At 41.3% G+C, this 24,371-nt stretch overlaps 1 protein-coding gene across 2 annotated transcripts in view; it reads left to right on the top strand.

Moving 5' to 3' along the window:
* The window catches only part of DCAF13 (DDB1 and CUL4 associated factor 13), a 45,458-nt gene that overhangs the window by 15,905 nt on the left and 5,182 nt on the right, over window positions 1–24,371 (top strand). For both annotated transcript variants that reach the window (XM_070075381.1, XM_008255808.4), the window contains exons 4-8: window positions 390–479; window positions 4,047–4,202; window positions 8,208–8,285; window positions 10,896–10,978; window positions 18,468–18,632. In XM_070075381.1, coding sequence (XP_069931482.1) covers window positions 390–479; window positions 4,047–4,202; window positions 8,208–8,285; window positions 10,896–10,978; window positions 18,468–18,632 — 572 coding nt within the window. The remainder of the gene's footprint in view (window positions 1–389; window positions 480–4,046; window positions 4,203–8,207; window positions 8,286–10,895; window positions 10,979–18,467; window positions 18,633–24,371) is intronic.

Raw genomic sequence — 24,371 nt, forward strand, 5'->3', positions numbered from 1 at the left:
TAAAACTATCTGGAATCTTACTTTCATGGAAGGCATCAGATTCATTCAAACTTTTAAAATGACTAACCTGATATTGTAATACCATTTTACTATAATCCAATTTTCTCCTTAATTCAAAATGCCATCTTTATCAGAATATGCATTTTTGCCATATTTATAACCTAACTTTGCTATTTTTTCTTCTTTTGTGCCACTCTTTATCTTATTTTTAATTTTATATTCTTTAGATATTTGTCACAGATTTTTGCTATGACAAGGTGGGCTATATATCAATAAATATATTGGATGAATATAGTTTGTTTTAAGTAAGATGCTTATAATTTGATATATGTGTTGGTGAGTTTTGATTTATAACTGTTGTTCATTAACATCATAATAAATATTTCTAGGTTGGTGATGACAAAACTGTGAAGCAATGGAAAATGGATGGGCCAAGTTATGGAGAAGAAGAAGAGCCATTGCATACAATATTAGGAAAGGTACAAAAATAAATTCACCCATACTTTGCATGTTAAAATTTTCTCTATAATATTTTATAATTTTAGTTTCCAAAAAGGAAAGTAAAATGACATAAATAAGAATTGAGGCCAATGCCGCGGCTCACTAGGCTAAACCTCCGCCTTGCGGCGCTGGCACACTGGGTTCTAGTCCCGGTCAGGGCGCCGGATTCTGTCCCGGTTGCCCCTCTTCCAGGCCAGCTCTCTGCTGTGGCCAGGGAAGTGCAGTGGAGGATGGCCCAAGTCCTTGGGCCCTGCACCCCATGGGAGACCAGGATAAGTAGCTGGCTCCTGCCATGGGATCAGCGCGGTGCGCCGGCCGCAGCGCGCCAGCCGCGGCGGCCATTGGAGGGTGAACCAACAGCAAAGGAAGACCTTTCTCTCTGTTTCTCTCTCTCACTGTCCACTCTGCCTGTCAAAAAAAAAAAAAAAAAAAAAGAATTGAGAGAGGGGCTGATGTTGTGATGTAGCAGCTTAAGCTGCTGCCTCTAGTGCCGGCATTCCATATGGGCATCAGTTTGAGTCCTGGCTGCTCCACTTGTGATACAACTCCCTGCTGATGTGCCTGGGAACAGTAGAAGATGGCCCAAGTGCTTGGGCCCCTGAAACAATGTGGAAGACCCAGAAGAAGCTTGACTTTGGACTGGCCCAGCTCTAGCTGTCACGGACATTTGGGGAGTGAACCAACAGATGGAAGATTTCTCTCTCTCTCTCTCTCTCTGCCTCTGCTACTCCTTATCTATAACTTCGCCTTTCAAGTAAAATAAATAAATCTTAAATAAAAGAAATGAGAGGCTTTAGGTTACAACAGTTGACCTATTTTACGTAATATTTAATGTAATTTGGGCGTTTTGCAAGTAAAGAATTTGAACAGTTCTTTGGTATTCATTGTAGTAGAGTTTGAGCTCTGTTTTGAGCTTGAAGATTCAGTGGTATTTTTTTATAGCAGGGCCACAGAAGAATATTTATGAAGTGAAGTTTGAGATAAATAATGCTTCAGCTTTTGTCATAAATATTAACACAAATATTATAATTTCTTACTTGAAGTAATCTTTTAGGAAATTAAAATATGTGGTAATTTGGTGCTTCTTATATAAATCTTATTTATTTTTTTTGAAGATTTATTTATTTATTTGACAGGCAGAGTTACAGAGAGCCACAGAGAGAGAGAGAGAGAGAGAGAGAGAGGTCTGATTCACTCCCCAGATGGCCGCAACAGCCAGAGCTGCGCCGATCAGGAGCCAGGAGCTTCCTCCAGGTCTCCCATGCGGGTGCAGGGGCCCAAGGACTTGGGCCATCTCCCACTGCTTTCCCAGGCCATAGCAGAGAGCTGGATCGGAAGTGGAGCAGCTGAACAGGAACTGGTGCCCATATGGGATAGCAGCACTGCAGGTGGTGGCTTTTCCCTCTACGTCACAGTGCTGGCCCTGTTTATGTTTCTTATAAATTTTTCTGCAAATCAGATAGCATGGTGATTTAGTCATAGCTTAAGTACAGTTAGAACATTTGATCTAATTGTGTTTTATAATGCTTACTTTTTTTAGTTTTTTATTTTTTAAAGATTCAAGAGGCAGAATTACAGAGAGAGGGAGAGACAGAGAAGTCTTCCATCTGCTGGTTCACTCCCCAAATGACTACAATGGCCGGGGCTGGGCTGATCAGAAGTCAGGACGCAGGAGCTTCTTTCAGGTCTCCTAGTGAGTACAAGGGGCCCAAGCACGTGGGCCATCTTCTGCTGCTTTCCCAGGCCATTAGCAGAGAGCTGGATCAGAAGAGGAGCAGCCTGGAAATGAACTGGTGACCATATGTGATGCTGGTGCTGCAGATGGAGGCTTACTATGCCACAGCACTGACCCCTACATTTTTTATTAAGCAGACAAAATTCTTACATGAGATTTAACTCAGGGTGGTATTCAGTATAGCAGTTAAGATGACACTTGGGATACCTTGCATCCCTTATTTGCAGTGCCTGGATTCCAGTCCTGGCTCCACTCCCAGTTCTACCATGCTGCTAATGTGCATCCTGGGAGGCAGCAAATGATGACTTTAGTTTTTATGTGAGAGTCTTGGATTGAATTCTGGACTCCTGGCATTGGCCTGGTCAAGCCCTAGCTGTTTCAGGCATTTGGGGCGTGAACCAGTGGATAGAAGATTTTCTATGTCTTTGTCTCTTTACTTTTCAAATAAATAAAAATGAAATAAAATAAAAATTTAAGTGAGAATGGTAAAATTTATACAATAAAATTAGATTTAATATTTAATCATATCCATTTCAAAAACACCACTTTGTCATTTCAGTAGCATGGGTAATATATATTTAGATTCAGCTTCTGATTTCAAGAATATCTAGGGGCCAGCACTGTGGCACAGTGAGTTAAGCCACTGCCTACAGTGCCAGCATACCATGTGGGCGCTGGTTCAAGTCCCAGGTGCTCCACTTACAATCCAGCTCCCTGCTAATGCACCTGGGAAAACAATGGAGGATGGCCTAAGTCCTTGGACCCCTGTACCTGTGGGAGACCCAGAAGATCTTCCTGACTCCTGGCTTCAGCCTGGCCCAGGCTTGGTTGTTGTGGCCCTTTGGGGAGTGAACCAGCAGATGGATGATCTGTCTTTCTATGTTTCTCCTTCTCTCACTCTGTAACTCTGCTCTCAAATAAATACATCCTTTTTAAAAAAAATTCTAAATTTATTTTTTAAACAATTACTTTATTTGGAAGGCAGAATTAGAGAGAAAGAAATCTTTTATCTTCTGGTTCATTCTCTAAATGGCTGCAGTAGCCAGGACTGGGCCAGGCCAAAGCCAGGAGTCTGGAATTCTATCCATATCTCCCACATGGGTGCAGGGGCCCAAGTACTTGGGCTATCTTCTGCTGCTTTCTCAGGTGCATTAGCAGGGAGCTGGATCAGAAGTGGAGCAGTTGAGGCTGGCGCAGTGGTGTAGCAGGTAAAGCCGCTGCCTGCAGGGCCAGCATCCCATATGGGCACTGGTTCGTGTCCCAGCTGCTCCTCTTCCAATCCAGCTCTGCTATGGCCTAGGAAAGCAGTGGGCCCCTGCACCCACGTGGGAGACCTGGAAGAAGCTCCTGGCTCCTGGCTTCAGATCAGCCCAGCTCAGGCCATTGCAGCTGACTGGGGAGTAAACAAGCAGATGGAAGACCTCTCTCTCTCTGCCTCTCCTTCTCTCTCTGTGTAACTCTGACTTTCAAATAAATAAATAAATCTTTAAAAAAAATAAAGAAATGGAGCATCCAGGACTCAAAGTGGTGCTCTCATATGGGATGTCAACATCACACTTGGCAGCTTAATCGACTATGCCACAATGCCCTCCTTTAAATGTGCTGAAAGGGACATGAGGGTGGGGTATGAGTATGAGGTGGAAATAACTCTCATGTGGTAAAAAATTAGTGATAATGAACACAAAATTGGTTTCAAAGAAGTTGTGAACAGGAATTTCTTAAAAAATGAGTGCAGATAAATGTATTTATAGTATCCTACAGATTTGAACTAATAAAAAACCCATCTATAACAAACTCTTTGCTTTTAAAGACAGTATATACCGGCATTGATCATCACTGGAAAGATCCTGTTTTTGCCACATGTGGACAGCAAGTAGACATTTGGGATGAACAAAGAACCAATCCTATATGTTCAATGACCTGGGGATTTGACAGTATAAGTAGTGTTAAATTTAACCCAATTGAGGTAATGTGCTTATTGTTTCCTTGTTATTCTTTATTAATTTTAGCTCCATTTAGGAAGTATATCCTGCCTATTGTTTTTCTCTTATAATTTCAGCTCTGTAAATTTGTGATTAAGAGTTTTCCAAATTTCAATGGTGTCGGCATTTGGTCAGTTTTCCAGATCGTATCTGAGTTTTGATACCTTTAGTCAAATCTGAGCACGTTTGCTTGTAGTTGAGTCTCAGGTACCCATGTTAAGTATCATTAAGGAAAAGTGTATGCATGTGCTTGCTCCTGGGGCTAGAATCCAAGCAAATACTGTGCCATTGTTTTTTTCATATAGGAAGGTTTATTTTGGTTTGATGGTTCTGAAGGTTCAAAGTCCCAGAATTGAGTGGGCCTCATTGGTTCAGCCTCTGGTGATGGTGTTCTTGCTGGCAGATTCTTGCTGGCAGAGTTCTGGGGTGTCACAAAACGTCACATGGCAAGTAAGAGGGAGCACATGTGTCTGTAGTATTAGATTTTAGTTTTGCTCATGTCTTCAACGCTTGTGTTCCAGATTACATCATTGTACTTTTGGGAAAATATTTTTTTGTTATCTCTTGTGGAAGATTGAACATTGTTTCCTTTAGTTAGAAGGGTACCAATGCTTCATGATAATATGCATGGTCATTATTGTACTGCATGATAACTAGTTACAGTCACATTTTTCTTTGCTTGGAAGTCTGAATTATTCCTAGTGCCCTCCAGGTCTAGAGGAGAGTTGGAGGTCAGCCACTAAATATTGTCCATGCAGATCTGAACTTAAGAAAGGAGGCTGCCTTTAAGGCCAGGTTACCCTGAGACTCCAGACTTGCCCCTGAGCTTCTTCTGAATATGGAACAATAGATGAATTTTATTAACCAGAAGACTCAATAGGGATGTCTTTTTCCTGCAGAAAGAAAAGGAAATAGCTACATGTGTAAGCTGATTCTTAAAATTACCAGCAGGTAGGGGTCCACATTGAAGTATACCGGGTAAGGCTGCCACCTGCAGTGCCAGCATCCCAAATGGGCACCAGTTCATGTGCTGGCTGCTCCACTTGTGATCCAGCTCCCTGTTAATGGCCTGCAAAAAGCAGCAGAAAATGATCCAAATGTTTGGGCCCCTGTTGCCCATGTAGGAGACTTGGAGGGAATGTCTTGGCTCCTTGCCCAGACTGACCCAGCCCTCGCCATTGGGGCCACTTGAAGTGAACCAGCAGATGGAAAATCTCTTGTCTCTCTCTCTCTCTGTCTCTCCTTCTCCTTCTGTAACTATTTCAAAGTAAGTCTTCAAAAAAATAAAATTATCAGCAGACTACAGTGTTAAGTGGTATAAGAGAAAATCCTGATATGCAGGCTTTCTACTCTCAGAGACCCAAGCTTATAAAAGGAGAGAAGAAAGGTTAAGCCAAGTGACAGGATATAAAAATTGTTCATGTACTGCATTGATAAATGAAGTGCTGCAGGCAACATGAATGGGGTCTTGAGTATTGCTGAGTAGGCAATCGGGGGGACACTCTGCTGCCAGCACATTCCGACATAAACAGTTATTTGTGAAGCTATAGGACTAGAGCAGGGGTTGGCAGACTCTAATGGCTGTGAGCCAAATGTGGCCTACTGCCTATTTCTATGAGCAAACTTTTACTAGAACACAGCTGTGCGCTCTTATGTGTTGTCTGTCATTGTTTTTTGTGCCATAATGGCTAAGTTGAGTAATTGCTGTAAAGACCACATGACCCACAAATCTGGAAATACTTACTTTGTGGCCTTATGCAGAAAAAGTTTGCTGATCACTAGACTAGCTTATCTGTCTTTACTGTATCTTTTTCACTGCATCCTCTATCTCCTTTTCCTGTGATCCCTTTGACTGGAGAGGTAAGTAAAGTTCGGCATGGAGGGGCAGGCCAGCTTTGCAGAGCAGGTCCAAGGTGACACTGAGCGGAAGCAGGCTACAGGCATAGGCAATTTATGGGAACATTTTATGTCCTACTTGGAGTGGAGCTAAGCCAGAACTGTGTTTCCTGCAAGCGCGCTTTTGCATTAAATCACAAATCTCTATATTTGTTTCTTTATTTTTAAGATGAGATTAATTATATCTCACACAGTGTACTTCACAGGTTCATTGTGAATATAAAATGTGGTAATATATGTGAACTTCTTTTTTATATGCTAAAATTCAAGATGGTGATGTTAGTACTATATGAAAAACAAACCTAGAAAGATATTAATTCCTACTTTAAGAGAAATCTTTTGTTTCTCTATTTTGGTTAACACCTGTGTCAGAAGAATTGATGGCCAATTCTAAAATCATGATTAATTATTACTGATGACCCAGCAACCTTGTTTTCGAAGTTGGCTGTACAATAGCTCTATTTGTACAGCTGTGTTTTTTATTAACCTTATGAACTGACTTAGTGGTAAAAGCAAATGGTGTGCAAGTCTCTTATCCTATATTAATCTTAATAGAAAGGGCACGTTGCTGTGAACAAATGGAGTGTATTTGTCTCCTCTAATCATTAATTATTAATTTTCTGTTAAAATATTGAAGCCTAGAATTCTGGTAAAGGTAAAAGTTCATGCTCCGAATTGCCACATTTTACAAAGTGAAAGTCAGCGCCCAGTGTAGGTAGAATTTTTTGTATTGCTTGAATCAAAATAGAATTTGGTCAGAAATGAGAAGCCAAAAAATGTTGAAAGGCATCACTAGGAGAAGTGTCAGAGATACAATAAAAGAAGTGGCTTTTGGGAAAGACTAAGGAAAGATTGTGATTGTAATATTAGCTTTATGATATTTTATTTGAACTATGTACACAGTAGTGGGAGTTGGCTGGCCATACTGCTCTTTACTAAATAACTTGTTCTGTTCCTCCTATGCTTGGAGTAGATAGTGGTAAAGAGCAGAAGCAGAGTTGTGTCAGCAGCCATGAATGAAGACAAATGGTACAGTTGTGGGCTGTTTTTTCTTAAAGTCAAGGGTTACATAGTTATTGACTTTCCAAATAAATATTTTACACATCTTAAAACAATTGAGCAGGAGCTGGTGCAGTCACGTAGTGGGTAAAGCCGCTGCCTGCAGTGCCGGCATCCTATATGAGCGCCGGTTCAAGTCCTGGCAGCTCTCTGCTATGGCCTGGGAAAGCAGTAGAAGATGGCTCAAGTCCTTGGACCCCTGCACCCGCATGGGAGACCTGGAGGAAGCTCCTGGCTCCTGGATTTGGATTGGTGCAGCTCCGGCCATTGCGGCCAATTGGGGAATGAACCAGCAATGGAAGACCTCTCTCTCTCTTTCTGCTTCTTCTCTCTCTGTGTACCTCTTTAACTCTTTCAAATAAATAAAATAAAAATCTTTCCAAAAAACATTGGCAAAGCATTGGCCTATTTTATATAGAGACAGCATAAGGAAATGTTTACTGGTAAAGCAATACCTTTATGTAATTAATTAGGAAAGTTTCAGACCAATACTAACTTTTAAATGATACAACCTGAGGCTACCCAGTTGCAATAAAGTTGACGTGTTCCTAATTGTGTATATTGGCACAAGTTCTTTGGAAAATAATTAGCCCTAAATGTCGAAAACCATGATGGCTTTTGATTTAGTAATGTCACTCTTAAAATTTTAAAATAAGGAAATAATTCAAAAGAAGAAGAAGTAAATGTATGAAAGAAATGTTTATTGAAGTGTTAATTTGTAATAGCAAAAAGTAAGAAACAAGTCTAAGAGTCTAAGTTGAATATGGGTAAATAAAGTATGTTCTATTACAAATTAGAATGCACTGTATCCATGCACTATCATTACCTGCATCTGAAGTACATACACAGAGATTTGATTATGAAATTACTTGGCTTATTTGCTGAGATTATGGATTTATCATGTCCTCTTAAAATGGGCTTTGATGTTAGAATTTGGTACCTTAGCCTGGCGTTAATGATGATTAAATCATCTCCCCACCCCCGTTTCTTGCCCTTCCTGACCTGTAACTGGTGATTGTTATACTTATTTGCAGACATTTCTTTTGGGAAGTTGTGCTTCTGACCGGAATATAGTGCTATATGATATGAGGCAGGCTACTCCTCTGAAAAAGGTGAGCTTCTGTTTTGTCTTTTGCTTTTCACGCTTAATGCATTCCTTTACTAACCAAGTGACTGATTCCTCTATAAGCTGAGTGACTGAAGACACGGAGCAAATGTTTTTTCATAATTAAATTTTTTATTCACCCAGATGTTCTTAGAACCCAAAATGATAATGGCATTCTCTCACTTTCCGTTGCTTTTTGGAGACCCTTGCATTTCCAGCAATTCTTATATCTTAATATTTGTGTCTTCTATGATGCCAATAAAATTTAGGTACGTAATTAGTACTTACTGAATTGAAAGTCCTTAGATTAAAGGTATTGCATTCCAGTTCTTAACAGTTCTTCAGGCCCTATGATCATCCTATAATATGTACAGTATTTTATTCCAGAAAGTTTTAGAACTCATTCACAAAACCAGCTTTATTTGTTTAATTTCATGCTGATGGGTACTAGCTTGACATTTGGTTTGACAAACACTATCCTGTTCAAGGTGACAGATTTCCCAACAGTTCTAAGGTGGTCATTCTAGGACTTAGGGATCAGAGCAAATATAAGCTCAAACCAGCTCTCCTGAGGGAGAGACTTAACCATCTAAAGTTACAAGGGGTGCTGTTTTAAGTAAAAGGGTGTAAGTTTGATTTCGGGGCCGGCGCTGTGAGGTAGCAGATAAGACCGCCGCCTGCAGTGCCAGCATCCCATATGGACGCCGGTTCGAGTCCCAACTGCTCCACTTCTGATCCAGCTCTCTGCTATGGCCTGGGAAAGCAGTGGGAGATAGCCCAAGTCCTTGGGCCCCTGCACCCGCGTGGGAAGACCCAGAGGAGGCTCCTGGCTCCTGGCTTTGGATTGGTGCAGCTCCAGCTGTTGCGGCTAATTGGGGAGTGAACCAGCAGATGGAAGACATCTCTCTCTCTTTGCCTCTCCTTCTCTCTCTGTGTAACTCTGACTTTCAAATAAATAAAAGCAAATCTTTTATAATTAAAAGAAGATTCATCTTTTTAAAAAAAAAGTCTGATTTTTTTTTTTTTTTTTGGACAGGCAGAGTTAGAGAGAGAGAAAGGTCTTCTTTCCATTGGTTCATCCCCCAAATGGCCACCACCACCGGCACGCTGTGCCAGTCCGAAGCCAGGAGCCAGGTGCTTCCTCCTGGTCTCCCATGTGGGTGCAGGGCCCAAGCACTTGGGCCATCCTCCACTGCCTTCCCGGGCCACAGCAGAGAGCTGGACTGGAAGAGGAGCAACTGGGACAGAACCTAGCACCCCAGCCAGGACTCGAACCCTGGGTACCGGCACCGCAGGCGGAAGATTAGCCAAGTGAGCCGTGGCACTGGCCTAAAAAGTCTGATTTTAAGTACTAGAATTGTGTGGTCACAGGAAGGGCTAGATAACATTTGTGTGCCATGAGTCCATTGTTATAGTCCACATAAAAAGGAGATACTTTTAATACTTTGTTTTATTTTTCTAAATAATTTTCATAGCATGTAGTAAACAGAAATGTTAGGAGTATATTCATTGAAGTCTAATGGATAAATAAGATAATCTTTCCAAAATATCGCTTTAATTATTTCACGTATTCATGTGATTCTGTGAGGAGATCCTGCGTGAACTTAGTAAGCAGGTAAACTTAACCCATTTTTCTCCTAAAAAACGACAGTATTAGTAAGCACCTTGCAGCCAGTGGCGAGAACAAAACATGATACCTTTGACCATGTCACAGAGTGCTGACACCAAGTTCTAGTTTAATTAATGGACATTTCTGCCCCTCCTCATTCCCCTTTCTCAGTTTTTAATGATACTCTATTATTTTGAAGTTGAAGAAAAGAACTGTAGCCTGGCTTTCAAAGCTTTCCAAAATCTGGTCTCACTTGACAATCCATTTTATTTCATTCAGTAAGGCAACATTTCATTGAGATTTGTCAAATTCAATTCAGATCACTATGGTTTTTTTTTTTTTTAATGTCATATTCTTAGACACTGCTACTTTCTATTTGTTGTTGTTGTACTATCTAGTAGGCTATTAGTGTTCTATCTTTTCTAAATGTAGAAGTTCTCTATCAGGGATTGTATTTCCCCACAAGGTGTAGTTCTGGAAGTGTTTGAGGGACATTTAGTGAATAAGATGTCCGAGAAGCTAAGCATCTTACAGTAGACAGTTACACATACAGAATATCCTACCCCAAAATGCCAATCGTGTTCCAATGAGAAGCACTATGAATTACTCATCCTCCACAGGTCATTTCAAATCATGCTTGTTTTTTGAAACATTTCTCTGCTTTAAACATAAGCTCACCATTAATTTTGCTTCTAATTTGATAGTCGTTTGTGATTTGTTTTTTCTTAATGTGTGTCTCATCTTCCTTACTAAACGATAAGTTATTTTAGGTTAAGGGTCTAAACATGAAGCATTTTTCCATTTTTCACATTTACCACTTTGTGTTATATTCAGGAAAAGTTATTGATTTCCTATTACATCAAACTGAGTGCTTTGCACACAATAGGTGTTTGCTAAATATTTGCTTAAATCAATGAGGAAAAAAAAAAGAAATGAAGTAGGAAATAACATCCATTCTGAAGGTAATTAATATCATGATAATGGAATAGTATATTCTTCCTTTCCCAGGTTATCTTGGATATGAGGACAAATACAATTTGTTGGAACCCTATGGAAGCTTTTATTTTTACTGCAGCAAATGAAGATTACAAGTAAGTTTCTCCATTTCTATCAGTAATGCCTCAATTGTATAAGTCTTATTAAATAAATATATTTCTGTTTTTGTTTTGTTTTGTTTTTTGTTTTGTTTGTTTTGACAGGCAGAGTGGACAGTGAGAGAGAGAGAGACAGAGAGAAAGGTCTTCCTTTTGCCATTGGTTCACCCTCCAATGGCCGCCGCGGCAGGCACACCGCGCTGATCCGATGGCAGGAGCCAGGTACTTCTCCTGGTCTCCCATGGGGTGCAGGGCCCAAGCACTTGGGCCATCCTCCACTGCACTCCCTGGCCACAGCAGAGAGCTGGGCTGGAAGAGGGGCAACTGGGACAGAATCGGGCGCCCCAACCGGGACTAGAACCCGGGGTGCCGGCACCGCAAGGCGGAGGATTAGCCTATAAATAAATATATTTCACTAGGTAAGGATACCTTCACAAATCAATTTTTTTAATTTTTGCTAAAAATAAGTTTTCAAGTTGGAAAAGAGCTTCTTAGAAAGCTGTTGTCTTGGGGCTAGAGATGTGGGATAGTAGGTTAAGCACCTCCTGTGGCACCAGCGTTCCATATGTGCACCAGTTTGAGTCCCAGCTGCTCTACTTCCAATTCAGCTCCCTGCTAATGGCCTGGGAATACAGGGGAAGATGACCCAAGTGCTTGGGCCCCTGCACCCATATCAGAGACCCAGAAAAAGCTCCTGGCACCTGGCTGCTGGCTGCTGGCTCCTGGCTTCAGATCAGCCCAGCTCTGGCCATTGGTGCCATTTGGGAAGTGAACTAGCAGATGGAAGACCTCTGTCTCTGTAACTCTGCCTCTCAAATAAATAAATAAATCTTTAAAAATAAAAAAGAAAACTGTTTTCTTAGTTTTCAGAATGATATTGTCTAGGGACAATAACCAAATCTTACCTGTTGCTGTTTTTATAAACCTTTATTGTACTATGGCCACACCCATTCAGTTTTGTTTTAGATAAGCTGCTTTTCTGGTTCACCATCTGGATTGAATGATTGCAGCAGAGACTGAGGCTCACTTGGCTAAAAATGTTTATAATCTGGCCATTTGCAGAAGTTGTCTGATCTCTGATGTTGTAGTGGAAATGAAAATAGCTGTCTACAGTATTTGTAGCTGATACATAAGTACTCATGTTATTAGCTCTCACTGTTACTTCTTTAAGGTGAAAGGAAAATTATAGTTTAAATTTTTATTATTTATTTTAAGATTTTATTTATTTATTTGAAAGGGAGAGTTACAGAGAAACAGAGTCATAGAGAGAGAGAGAGAGAGAGAGAGAGAGAGAGAGAGAAAGGTCTTCCATCTGCTGGTTCACTCCCCAGATGGCCACAATGGCCAGAGCTGAGCCAATCTGAAGCCAGGAGCTTCTTCTGGATCTCCCACACAGATGCAGGGGTCCTTACTTGGGCCATCTTCCACTGCTTTCCCAGGCCATAATAGAGAGCTAGATCAGAAGTAGAGCAACCGGGACTTGAACCAGCTCCCATACGGGATGCTGGCACTGCAGGCGGCGCCCTTACCTGCCACACCACAGTGCCGGCCTCTGTTTCTGTATTTATTTATTAATTTTTTTAAAGACTTATTTATTTATTTATTTGAAAGTCAGAGTTACACACAGAGAGGAGAGGCAAAGAGAGAGAGGTCGTCCATCCGATGGTTCACTCCCCAGTTGGCCAATCTGAAGCAGGAGCCAGGTGCTTCTTCCAGGTTTCCCATGCGGTGCAGGGGCCCAAGGATTCAGGCCATCTTCTGCTGCTTTCCTAGGCCATAGCAGAGAGCGGGATTGGAAATGGGGCACCCAGGTCTCAAACCAGCACCCTTATGGTATGCTGCTGCTTCAGGCCAGGGCGTTAACCTGCTGCGCCACAGCACTGGCCCCTGTTTGTTTGTTTGTTTGTTTGTTTATTTATTTATTTATTTACAGGCAGAGTGGACAGAGAGACGGAGAGAAAGGTCTTCCTTTGCCATTGGTTCACCCTCCAGTGGCACCGCGCTGATCCGAAGGCAGGAGCCAGGTGCTTCTCCTGGTCTCCCATGGGGTGCAGGGCCCAAGCGCTTGGGCCATCCTCTACTGCACTCCCGGGCCATAGCAGAGAGCTGGCCTGGAAGGAGGGGCGACTGGGACTAGAACCCGGTGTGCCGGTGCCGCTGGGTGGAGGATTAGCCTATTGAGCCGTGGCGCTGGCCCTGTTTGTTTATTTTTAAAGATTTATTTGTTAGGCAGAGTGAGAGAGAAAGAGATAGACACACACGCGCTCATGCGCGTACACACACACACACACACACACACATCTTCCATCTGCTGGTTCATTACCCAGCACACACAACATCTTCCATCTGCTGATTCATTACCCAAATGGTTGTAAGGGCCGGGTCTGGGACATGCCGAACCCAGGAGCCTGGAACTTCATCCAGATCTCCCGTGTGTGTGGCAGAGGCCCAAACTGGCTATCTTCTGCTGCTTTCTCAGGCACATTAGTGGGGAACTGGATCAGAAATGGAGCGGCTGGGACTCAAACCAGCTCTCATATAATATGCTGGCGTCACACATGGTGGCTTAACCTGCTGTACTACGATGCTGTTCCCTATAGTATAAATTTTTTATCCTAATGTTTGCATTTATGTTATTATTTGACTCCATATAAATTTGACTTGGCAGCTTTGTTTCTTGACTTAGATGGAAGTTTATGATTCTTTATACAAGATCATTTCAATAAGTTCGTAGAAAAATTAGATTAAAAGAAAAATTTATTGGGCTAGTGTTGTGGCAGAGTAGCTTAAGCCTCCTCTGCAATGCTGGTACTGCGTACAAACAATGTTCCAAACCCTGGCTGCTCCACTTCCAATCTAGCTTCATGCTGATACACAGGGTAAGGCAGCAAATAGTCCAAGTACTTGGGCCTGCCACCCACAAAGGAAAACCTGATGAAGCTCCTGGCTCCTGGCTTTGACCTGGCCCAGCCCCAGCCATTGTGGTCATTTGGAGAGTGAACCAACAAATGAAAGATATGTCTTCCCCCATCCCCCCATCTCTGTGTAACTCTGCCCTTCAAATAAATAATCCTTTTTTTTTTTTTTTAATAAGTGTATTGGATGCACCCTGTGTGGCACAGCAGTTAAGTTACCAGTTGGGATGTTCACATCCCAAGTTGGAATGCCTGGTTGAAGTCCTGGCTACTCTGCTTCTGATCCAGCTTTCTGCTAATGCACACCCTGGGAGTCATCAGGTGATGGCTTGAATGCTTTGGTCCCTGCCACCCATGTGGGAGACCCAGATGAAGCTCCTGGCTCCTGGCTTAGGCTTGACCTATCCCTGGCCATTATGGCCATCTGGGAAATTAACCAGCAGATGGAAGGGCTCTCTTTTCTGTTTCTCTCTCCCTCCCCTTTTCTGTAACTCTTTTGAATTAATAAATAAATCTTCTTAAAAAATGGCATAAAGGCAATAAAAGGCAAGAGTGAAACAGCATTATTGTGACCAACTTTATTAAGGTATCTATAGTGCATTCCAGTCAGCTGTTTGGGCAGGTTGTCTTTTTTTTTTTTTTTTTTTTTGACAGGCAGAGTGGACAGTGAGAGAAACAGAGAAAGGTCTTCCTTTGCCGTTGGTTCACCCTCCAATGGCCGCCGCACTGCAGCCGGCGCATCGTGCTAATCAAAGCCAGGAGCCAGGTGCTTCCTCCTGGTCTCCCATGGGGTACAGGGCCCAAGCACTTGGACCATCTTCCACTGCACTCCCTGGCCACCGCAGAGAGCTGGCCTGGAAGAGGGGCAACCGGGACAGAATCCGGCGCCCCGACCAGGACTAGAACCCGGTGTGCCGGCACCACAAGGCGGAGGATTAGCCTAGTGAGCTGCGGCGCCAGCTTTTTTTTTTTTTTTTTTTTTTTTTTTGAAGTTTCCCTAGAATTTCTCATATGTAATTTGGAATAATTACATATGATGCATGCACAAAAGGAACATGTTTCTTATAAGGGATGATGGTTAAAATACCATCATTACTCTTACTTGAAAATAATCTTACTTTGATATCTTTTTTTTTAACAGATGTAAATATTTTGTTTTATTGCCCTTTAATTAATCTAGTAATCCTGAATTGGAAACCCAAGTTTAAGTCTAGACCAACCACTAATTAAAGAAGGCTGGGCTAGATGATCTCTAAAGAATTCTATAAGTTGGAATTCTGTTTATTTAAACATATTCTATCCAAGTGGATTGATTTGCTTGGAATTTGGATAAATTCTTAGCTTTTTTCCCATGTAGAAATAAAACAGTTTGCTAAAATAAAACTTGTTTGAGAACCTCTACCTTCAGACTGTAAAGCAGTTTTCAACTCAGATATTAACCTCAAAAAGCAGTTTGATCATGGCTAATGATCTTGTAGTATTTTGGAAAACTTTTTTAAAAAGAATAGTAATTGGGTTTTTGATGGCATCTATGGCATTTGGGATATTTTATTTTTGGCATCAAATACTTTTCCTGGTAATGGTATTTTTAAAATATTCTTTTAAAATGTTAAGTGTATTAAACATTTAATTTTTTTAAAGTTTATTTATTTGAGAGAGAGAGCAACAGAGTGAGAGAAAAAGACATATATATAAAGAGATCTTCCATTTACTGGTTCGCTCTCTAGATGCAATAGCAAGGGATGGGCCAGGCTGAAGCCAGGAGCCAGGAACTCTATCTGGATCTACCGTGTTTGTGGCAGGGACTCATGTACTTGAACTGTCATCTGCTCTCACGATGTACATTAATAGAAAGCTGGATTGCAAAGTAGGGCAAGACTCGAACCTGGGCACTATGATTTAAGCTGTAGATGTCCCAAACTGTAGCTTAATTTGCTGAACACCTGCTCTGCACATCTCATTTTGAAATAATTTTAGGCTTATGGAAAAGTTGTAATAGAATTATCAGTCACTGTTGCCAGTTGTCCCTAATGTTAATTAATGTCATATAACTATAGTTCAATCACCAAAATCAAGAAATTAACATCAGTTCAATACTGTTAACCAAATACAGACTTTATTTCATCATCAGATTTTCCACCAATGTTCTTTTCTCTTCTAGGGTCCAATATAGGATCTCCTGTTGCATTTGTCATCTGTCCCTACTCAGTCTGTGACTGCTCTTTCTCATTTCTTGTTTGTCACCTTAGGTCTTAGTTCAGGCTGCTATAACAAGCTGCCATAGATTGGGTGTCTTCAGCAGCAGGCATTTATTTCTCACAGTTGTGGCGGCTGGAAGTTGGAGATAAGGGTGCTACCATGGTAGGTTCTGGTGAGGGGTGCGGATAGCCAACTTCTTAAATCCCTGGAGACAGTTCTTTGGCCTCTTCTTAGAAGGGTGCTGATCTCATCTGGGATGACTTTGCCTTTATGACGTAATTACTTCCCCAAGACTATTCGCACATGCCATCACATTGTGGATTAGATTTCAACAGACATATTTGTTGAGAGGGAACAGACATTCAGCTCATACCACAGTGCTCCTTTTGAAGAAAACTTAGTTGTTAGTTATTTCATGGATTGCCCTTAATTTGGACTTTACTGATATTTTCTCGTTAGATTGATGTTTTGCATCTTTAGGCAAAATACCACAAAACTAATGTGCCCTTTGTAGTATATCATATAAGGGGAGGGCACACAATGTCAGTGTCTTACTATGGGTAACATTAAACTTAATTGCTTGGTTAAGGTGGCGTCTGCCAGGTTTCTCCACAGTAGAGTTGCTGGCTTTTTTTTCTATTGTAATTATTCCAAATCTTAGGGAGATACTTTAAGATTATGTAGATGCTTTTTTCTTCTCAGACTTTCACTTACAAACCTTAGCATCTTAAAGTATTTTGATATTAGAAATTTGGTCACAGTAATGCTATATATTACTCTTATCTATGTTGGCTCATTTGAAGCAGTATTTTTTGTAACAGGAATTTTTATATCTTGAAACTCATTGAGTTATTTTCCCTAATTGTGCATAAAGTATAATTTTCTAAATTTAGAAAAATTGTGCATAAAGTATAATTTTCTAATTTTAGTACATCCTTTAAGAGCTGTGCTCACTCTTACATTGCACTGTAAGGAGTATGAACTCATACAACTTTATTGAAAGTAATTTGTAACTCAAATCAAGGATTAAAAATGCTTATGTCATTGGACCTCACATTCCTCCTTGTAAGATTCTGTCCAGATTTAATTGAGTCTGTTCATTGAGTTTGAATGTCAACAATTTACATATTGGAATTTCACTTAAACATTATTTGTAAGAAAAACTTGGGAGCTGTGTATTAAAAATAAGGAAATAGAGCCGGCGCCGTGGCTCAATAGGCTAATCCTCCACCTTGCGGCGCCGGCACACCGGGTTCTAGTCCCGGTTGGGGCGCCGGATTCTGTCCCGGTTGCCCCTCTTCCAGGCCAGCTCTCTGCTATGGCCAGGGAGTGCAGTGGAGGATGGCCCAGGTGCTTGGGCCCTGCACCCCATGGGAGACCAGGAAAAGCACCTGGCTCCTGGCTCCTGCCAGGATCAGCGCGGTGCGCCGGCTGCAGCGGCGGCCATTGGAGGGTGAACCAGCGGCAAAGGAAGACCTTTCTCTCTCTGTCTCTCTCTCTCACTGTCCACTCTGCCTGTCAAAAAAAAAAAAAAAAAAAAAAAAAAAAAAGGAAATAAATTATTGAACTCATTTAAAGTTGCAACCACTAAAGTCTTCAAAGATTAATTAATGATATGGGTAAATGCTTATAATATGCTAAATAAAATACCAGAATACAAAGTTTTATGCAGCACTGTCTCAGTTTTCTTTAAAGTGTGAACTTAAATAGGATGTTGAAAAGATTTTTAAAAATTATTCTACACTGGGTTCAGTGTTGTGGCGTAGCAGGTTAAGCAACTGCCTACAAAGCTTGCATCCCATAACAGTAGCAATTCGAATCCCAGTAGCCCCACTTCTGTTCCAGCTCCCTGTAAAGTTGCAGAAGATGGCCCAAGATGAGAGACCCAGATGCAGCTCCTGGTTCCTGGCTTCAGCCTGTCCTAGCCCCAGCCATTGCATCCGTTTGGGGAATGAATCAGCAGATAGAAGTTATCTATCTGTCTGTCTGTCTCTCTCTCCTCTCTCTCTGTCTCATCCTTTCCCACTGTAACTCTGCCTTTCAAATAAATGAAATAAATCTTTAGAAAAAATTACACTATACTAACTTTTTCTAGATATTGAAACTAAAAGTAATTTTTGTACTTTCTTCAAATATCCACGTTTTCTAAAATGAGATTTAGATTTGTAAGGTGGAAAGTGTATATAATCTAAAAGAATAATAATAATAATTGATATTTCTCCATTTCTCTCATTTGCCTGTGTACAAAATTGAGCTATATATTTAGATATGCATTGTTTAGCTATTGGGTCTTCTTTCATTACATTCTTTCTAGAAATTTATGTCAAATGTTTACATATTAAATATTTAAATATTTAAAAATTATTTTACAGCTTGTATACTTTTGATATGCGTGTACTGGACACCCCTGTGATGGTCCATATGGACCATGTCTCTGCAGTGCTTGATGTGGATTACTCCCCCACTGGGAAAGAGTTTGTGTCTGCTAGTTTTGATAAATCTATTAGAATCTTTCCTGTGGACAAAAGTCGGAGCAGGTATGTGACTACCAAAAAGCCATTTAGTTTTGTTCAGTTCTTCTTTCTCCTGATCATCCTTTATCCTTCCTGGGAGGGTGACTGGCTATGTGTATGTAATGGGGCACACACCCAAGTATCATGACTTGGAGTATCAACTTCTCCTTTCTCATCAGTGAGCAAAGCATGAGTCTACCAAGAGATTTCTTTGCACAAGGTATTATCTTATTTGTTGGTGCTAAATCTGTCTACCTCACAGCAAGTCATTTTTAATTTAGAATTATTTTTTAATGCTTTTTAGTAAAGTTTCTAAAAACTTTAGTTTGATGATGGATAGGTTTCATCCTAAACAATTCAAGAGCAATTAATAAAAATAATACTTTACATTTACTTGTAACTTATGCACCAATACAAAAAGAAAAAAGTTTAAGTTGTCAGGACATTATTGCCTTATTCTACCTTCATGTAGGTACTTGGATTGTGCCTAGACTGAGTAATAGTGAAAGATTAAATATGCAACTGTCCCATAATTCATTTGTATATCTCATTCTATGAGCACATAGCCTCTACACATATTATGGATTAGTAAATATGTATTTATACATTTGTATTATACTTTTGTTTTAAAGTAGTTTATATAGAATACCATAACATTTTTCAAAAAAAAAAAAAAAAAAGAATACCATAACATTTTAAGGCATTTTCAAGGGTAATTTTTTTTTAAAAGATTTATTTATTTATTTGAAAGTCAGAGTTACACAGAGACAGGAGAGGCAGAGACAGAGAGGTTTTCTTTTTTTTTTTTTTTTTTACAGGCAGAGTGGACAGTGCAGTGAGAGAGAGAGACAGAGAGAAAGGTCTTCCTTTGCCGTTGGTTCACCCTCCAATGGCCACCGCGGCTGGCACACCGCGCTGTTCGAAGCCAGGAGCCAGGTGCTTCTCCTGGTCTCCCATGGGGTGCAGGGCCCAAGCACTTGGGCCATCCTCCACTGCACTCCCAGGCCACAGCAGAGAGCTGGCCTGAAAGGGGGGCAACCGGGACAGAATCCGGTGCCCCGACCGGGACTAGAACCCGGTGTGCCGGCGCCGCTAGGTGGAGGATTAGCCTAGTGAGCCGTGGTGCCGGCTGAGAGGTTTTCCATCCTCTGGTTCACTCCCAATTGGCTTCAATGGCCAGAGCTATGGCTATCAAAAGGCAGAAGCCAGGAGCTTCTTCCCAGTCTTCCATACAGGCAGGGGCCCAAAGACTTGGGCCATCTTCTAGTGCCTCCCAGGCCACAGCAGAGAGCTGGATTGGAAGTGGAGCAGCTGAGACTGGAACTGGCGCCCATATAGGATGCCAGCACTGCAGCAGGCGGCTTAACCTGCTACGCCACAACGCTGGCCCCTCAAGGGTAATTTTGAACTTAATTTTTTTGCCTTAGACTGATGTAAAACTTCTATGTAACATATGACCCCCTGTGTAGTTTGCTATGGTTTGCAGAGTACTTTTGTACACATTCAACATTTGTTTCTTCAAAATGTCTTGGATGTTGTCTTGAAAGCATGTATAAAGCAAATCCAAATAAATTGAAAGAAATTTTCCCATAAAAATTATATAATTAAGGAATTATAGTGGTATTATACTTGAAGAAATGATGACTTCCATTTTAATGTAATAACTATTAGAATAAAAATAAAGTGATCCAAGTACATACATATGCATGCATACATATATATGCATTTGTGTGTATTTGTTTACACTCATACTTGGTTGGGTGGCCCGGTCTTGCTTAATGGAATTATAGGAAAGTAAAGGAAAGATGCCCTTGGTGAAAGCTAACAAGAAATGATTGGAGATAGTCAAAAAGGAAAAGAGGGAAAAAACGAATCAGATGAGGGAAAGAGAAGGAGAGAGAACCTGTGTAATGAAAGTGGGAGGTGTTCATCTGTGTTAGAAACAACAGTGTGGAGAAGGGAAAGCAGTTTAGCAGCTACTAAAGATTAATGGTAGCTGAGCATCTTTCTGAGACCTATTATTCATTTAAAAAAATCCAGGGAACATTCCATTTGATGTTACATCTGCAGCAAGATGAAGAAATCTTACCATTTTAGTGCAATGAAGAAAATTTTTATCATTACTCATAATGATAAGCCAGGCTGGCTTCCTTCTGTAGTTCCGAAGATTCTGAACCTTCTGAAGAAAGATGTTTGTTTTCAGAGGCACATCCTGTCCTTTTTCTGACTCACCTTCATTCTCTTCTGGAAGAGTCAGGACTGGGAAGAGATAAGTGAAGTACATAGCATCTAGAATGTAAGGAGTTACTCATTCTCAGGATCCTTCAGTGCTGATGCAGCTGACCTTGAGAATGAGTGCCTCCTTGAAGTTCACATGGCCTCAGACAGTGCCCCTCTCCTGAGAGCCAAACAGCTCATTTGTAATTTTTTTGGTCATAGCAAATCAGTTGTCTAATGGTATCTTCACTGGTCATAGTTGCATTTTTCTCCAGTCTAATTTGAGGGAGCCATATTGAGTCCTAAACCTTGTATCGTCATTGGTTGCCAGCACATAATTGTCATCTTCACCGACTTTTTTTTTTTTTTTTAAGATTTTTTTTTAAATTTATTTGAAAGAGTTACAGAGAGAGGTAGAGACAGAGAGATGGCGAGATGGCCACAACAGCCACAGCTGTGCTGATCTGAAGCTAGGAGTCAGGAGTTTCTTCCGGGTTTCCCACGTGGGTTTGGGGGCCCAAGCACTTGGGCCACCTTCTACTGCTTTTCCAGGCCATAGTGGAGAACTGGATCAGAAGAGGAGTGGCTGGGATTAGAACCGGCGCCCATATGGGACACTGGCACTTCAGGCCAGGGCTTTAACCCACTGCGCCACAGCGCCGGCCCCTTCACTGCCTTTGTCATTACTGAGGTGTTTGAGTCTAAAGTGCACTGAAGGATTGATTTGATGACTTTGATCTTCATCCTTTCAACTTCATAGTAGAACTCCTGATGTTGGTTCTCTGTGGCTGTTGCTTCCTTTGCAGTTGCCTTGATACAAATCTCCAAATTGTCATGAAGGGATTTTGGAGTTGTTCAGTCAAAATTCTCACACATCTGGAAGATGTTAAAAATCAAAAGAATTTGCCCTCCATCTTTTCTTGTTACCAGAACTTCTAAAGGTAGTAAGAGATTGCTTTCCTAAAATGATATTTAAGCATAGAAGGAATGGAAAAGAGAATTAAAAAACAGAAAGAGAAATAGGAATGTATAGAAGAAGTACCTGTGATTCTGAGAGCCAACAATGGAGTTCAGGCTGATTATTCCAAAGCCAATGGGGGCAAGTAATAGAGTTCTTACATTTCATTTCCAGGGGATTATCTCCCAATGTGATTTTTTTTTTTTTTTTTGGTTGTGTGTTTTGAAGATTGACTTATTTATTTGAAAGAGTTAGAGAGACAGAAACCTTCCATTGGCTGATTTATTCCCCAGATGGCAGCAGTGGCCTGGCTGAAGTCAGGAGCTAGGAGCTTTTTCCAGGTCTCCCATGTGGTTAGCAGGGGGCAAGCATTTTGGCCATCTTCTGCTGCTTTTCCTAGGCCATTAGCTGGGAGCTGGATGGGAAGAGGAGCAGCTGGGACTTGAACCAGTTCTCATATGGGATGCCAGTGTTGGAGATAGCAGCTTTACCCACAGTGCCAGAGCACTGTCCCCGGGTTTGAAGGTTTTGTAATCACAATAGTCTTTTTTTTTTTTTTTAATTTATTTGACAGGTGGAGTTACAGACAGTGAGAGAGACAGAGAGAAAGGTCTTCCTTCCGTTGGTGCACTCTCCAAATGGCTGCAACAGCGGGAGCTACGCCAATCCAAAGCCAGGAGGCAGGAGTCTCCTCCTGGTCTCCCATGTGGGTGCAGGGGCCCAAGAACTTGGGCCATCCTCTACTGCTATCCCAGGCCACAGCAGAGAGCTGGACTGGAAGAGGAGCAACCGGGACAGATTCTGGCGCCCACAATAGTCATACTGTATGTTACTCATGGGTCCGGCACTGTGGCATAGCTAGCAATAAAGCTGCCACCTGCAGTGCCAGCATCATCCATTTGGGCACCAGTTTGAGCCTCAGCTCCTCCACTTCCAATCCAGCTCCCTGCTAATGTGCCTGGAAAAGCAATGGAAGATGACCCAAGTCCTTGGGCGTCTGCATCCACAAGGGAGACCCAGAGGAAGCTCCTGGCTTTGGATCAGCTCAGTTCTGAGCATTGTGGCCATTTGGGGAGTGAACCAGTAGATAGAAGATCTCTCTCTGCCTCTGCCTCTCTGTAACTGTACCTTTCAAATAAATAAATAAATCTTAAAAATGTATGTTACTCATGGGGTGATTAGATGTAAATGGGATTCCCTCTTTCTTTTGCCATAATCTACTTGAAAGCTAGTTTTAGTTCATCTCTGGTCTGCTTGGTTTCCTATCATTGCAGACATAAAGTAGCTGATGCATAAGCCATGCTTTGAATAGTCTGTTTTTAAAATATTTTCCTCGGGCCAGCGCTGTGGCGTAGTGGGTGAAGCCGCCACCTGCAGTGCCGGCATCCCATATGGGTGCCAGTTCTAGTCCCAGATGCTCCACTTCCAGTCCAGCTTTCTGCTATGGCCTGGGAAGGCACTAGAAGATGGCCCAAGTCCTTGGGCCCCTGCACCTGCATGGGAGATGAGGAAGAAACTCCTGGCTCCTGGCTTTGGATCAACATAGCTCTGGCTGTTGTGGCCAATTGAGAGTGAACCAGCAGATGGAAGACCTCTCTCTCTCTCTGCCTCTCCTTCTAACTGTGTGTAACTCTGACTTTCAAATAATTAAATAAATCTTTTTAAAAAATTTTCCGGCCAGCGCCACGGCTTAATAGGCTAATTGCGGCGCCAGCACACCGGGTTCTAGTCCCGGTCTGGGTACCGGATTCTGTCCCGGTTGCCCCCCTTCCAGTCCAGTCTGTCAAAAAATAAAAAAAAAAAAAAAAGAAAGAAAGAAAGAAAGAAAAAAATTTTCCAATGAAAGACCTTAAAATTAGTGTGAATTTTTATAGTAAACTTAGCAAATATTTAAAAACAATAGAATCAGTGTTTGGAAGTTGGCATTTATTGAGCTTTGATTCAATATTTGCTAAGCAAATAGGTAAATTGCTAACATTCACAGAGAAAAATTAGTTTATTTTGAATATGTATATAAAGAACTTAAGTTTTAAAATGTATTTATCAAGGCCAGTGTTGTGGCACAGCAGGTTAAGCATGCAATGCTGACATCCCATATGGGCATGTGTTTGTGTCCTGGCTGCTCCATTTCCTCCAGCTCCCTGCTAATGCACCTGGGAAAGCAGCAGAAGATGGCCCAAGTGTTTGGGCTCCTGCCATTCATGTGGGAGACCTGGAAGGAGTTCAAGGCTCCTAGCTTCAGCCTGGCCCAATCTCTGTCTTTGCAGCTATTTAGGGAGTGAACCAGCGGGTGGAATATCTTTCTCCGTCTCTCCCTTTCTCTCTATAAATAAATAAATCTTTAAATAGAAATGTATTTATCTCCTGATAGTATAATTTTTAGTGAGCTTTATAAAGTAAGCATATGTGCAAACATAACCGTATCTAGAAGCTAAGAACTCTCTTTACCATTAATTAATAGTTCACAATTAAGGAGAATCCAAAATTGGTTGTGACCAATCATTGGATTTTATTGGTCTGTTATTTGAACAGGTTACTTAAAAAAAAAAAAAAAAAGATTTATTTATTTTATTTGAAAGTCAGTGTTA

This window comes from Oryctolagus cuniculus, chromosome 6, assembly GCF_964237555.1.
Source record: "Oryctolagus cuniculus chromosome 6, mOryCun1.1, whole genome shotgun sequence".
In the NCBI taxonomy this organism is placed as follows: Eukaryota; Metazoa; Chordata; class Mammalia; order Lagomorpha; family Leporidae; genus Oryctolagus; species Oryctolagus cuniculus.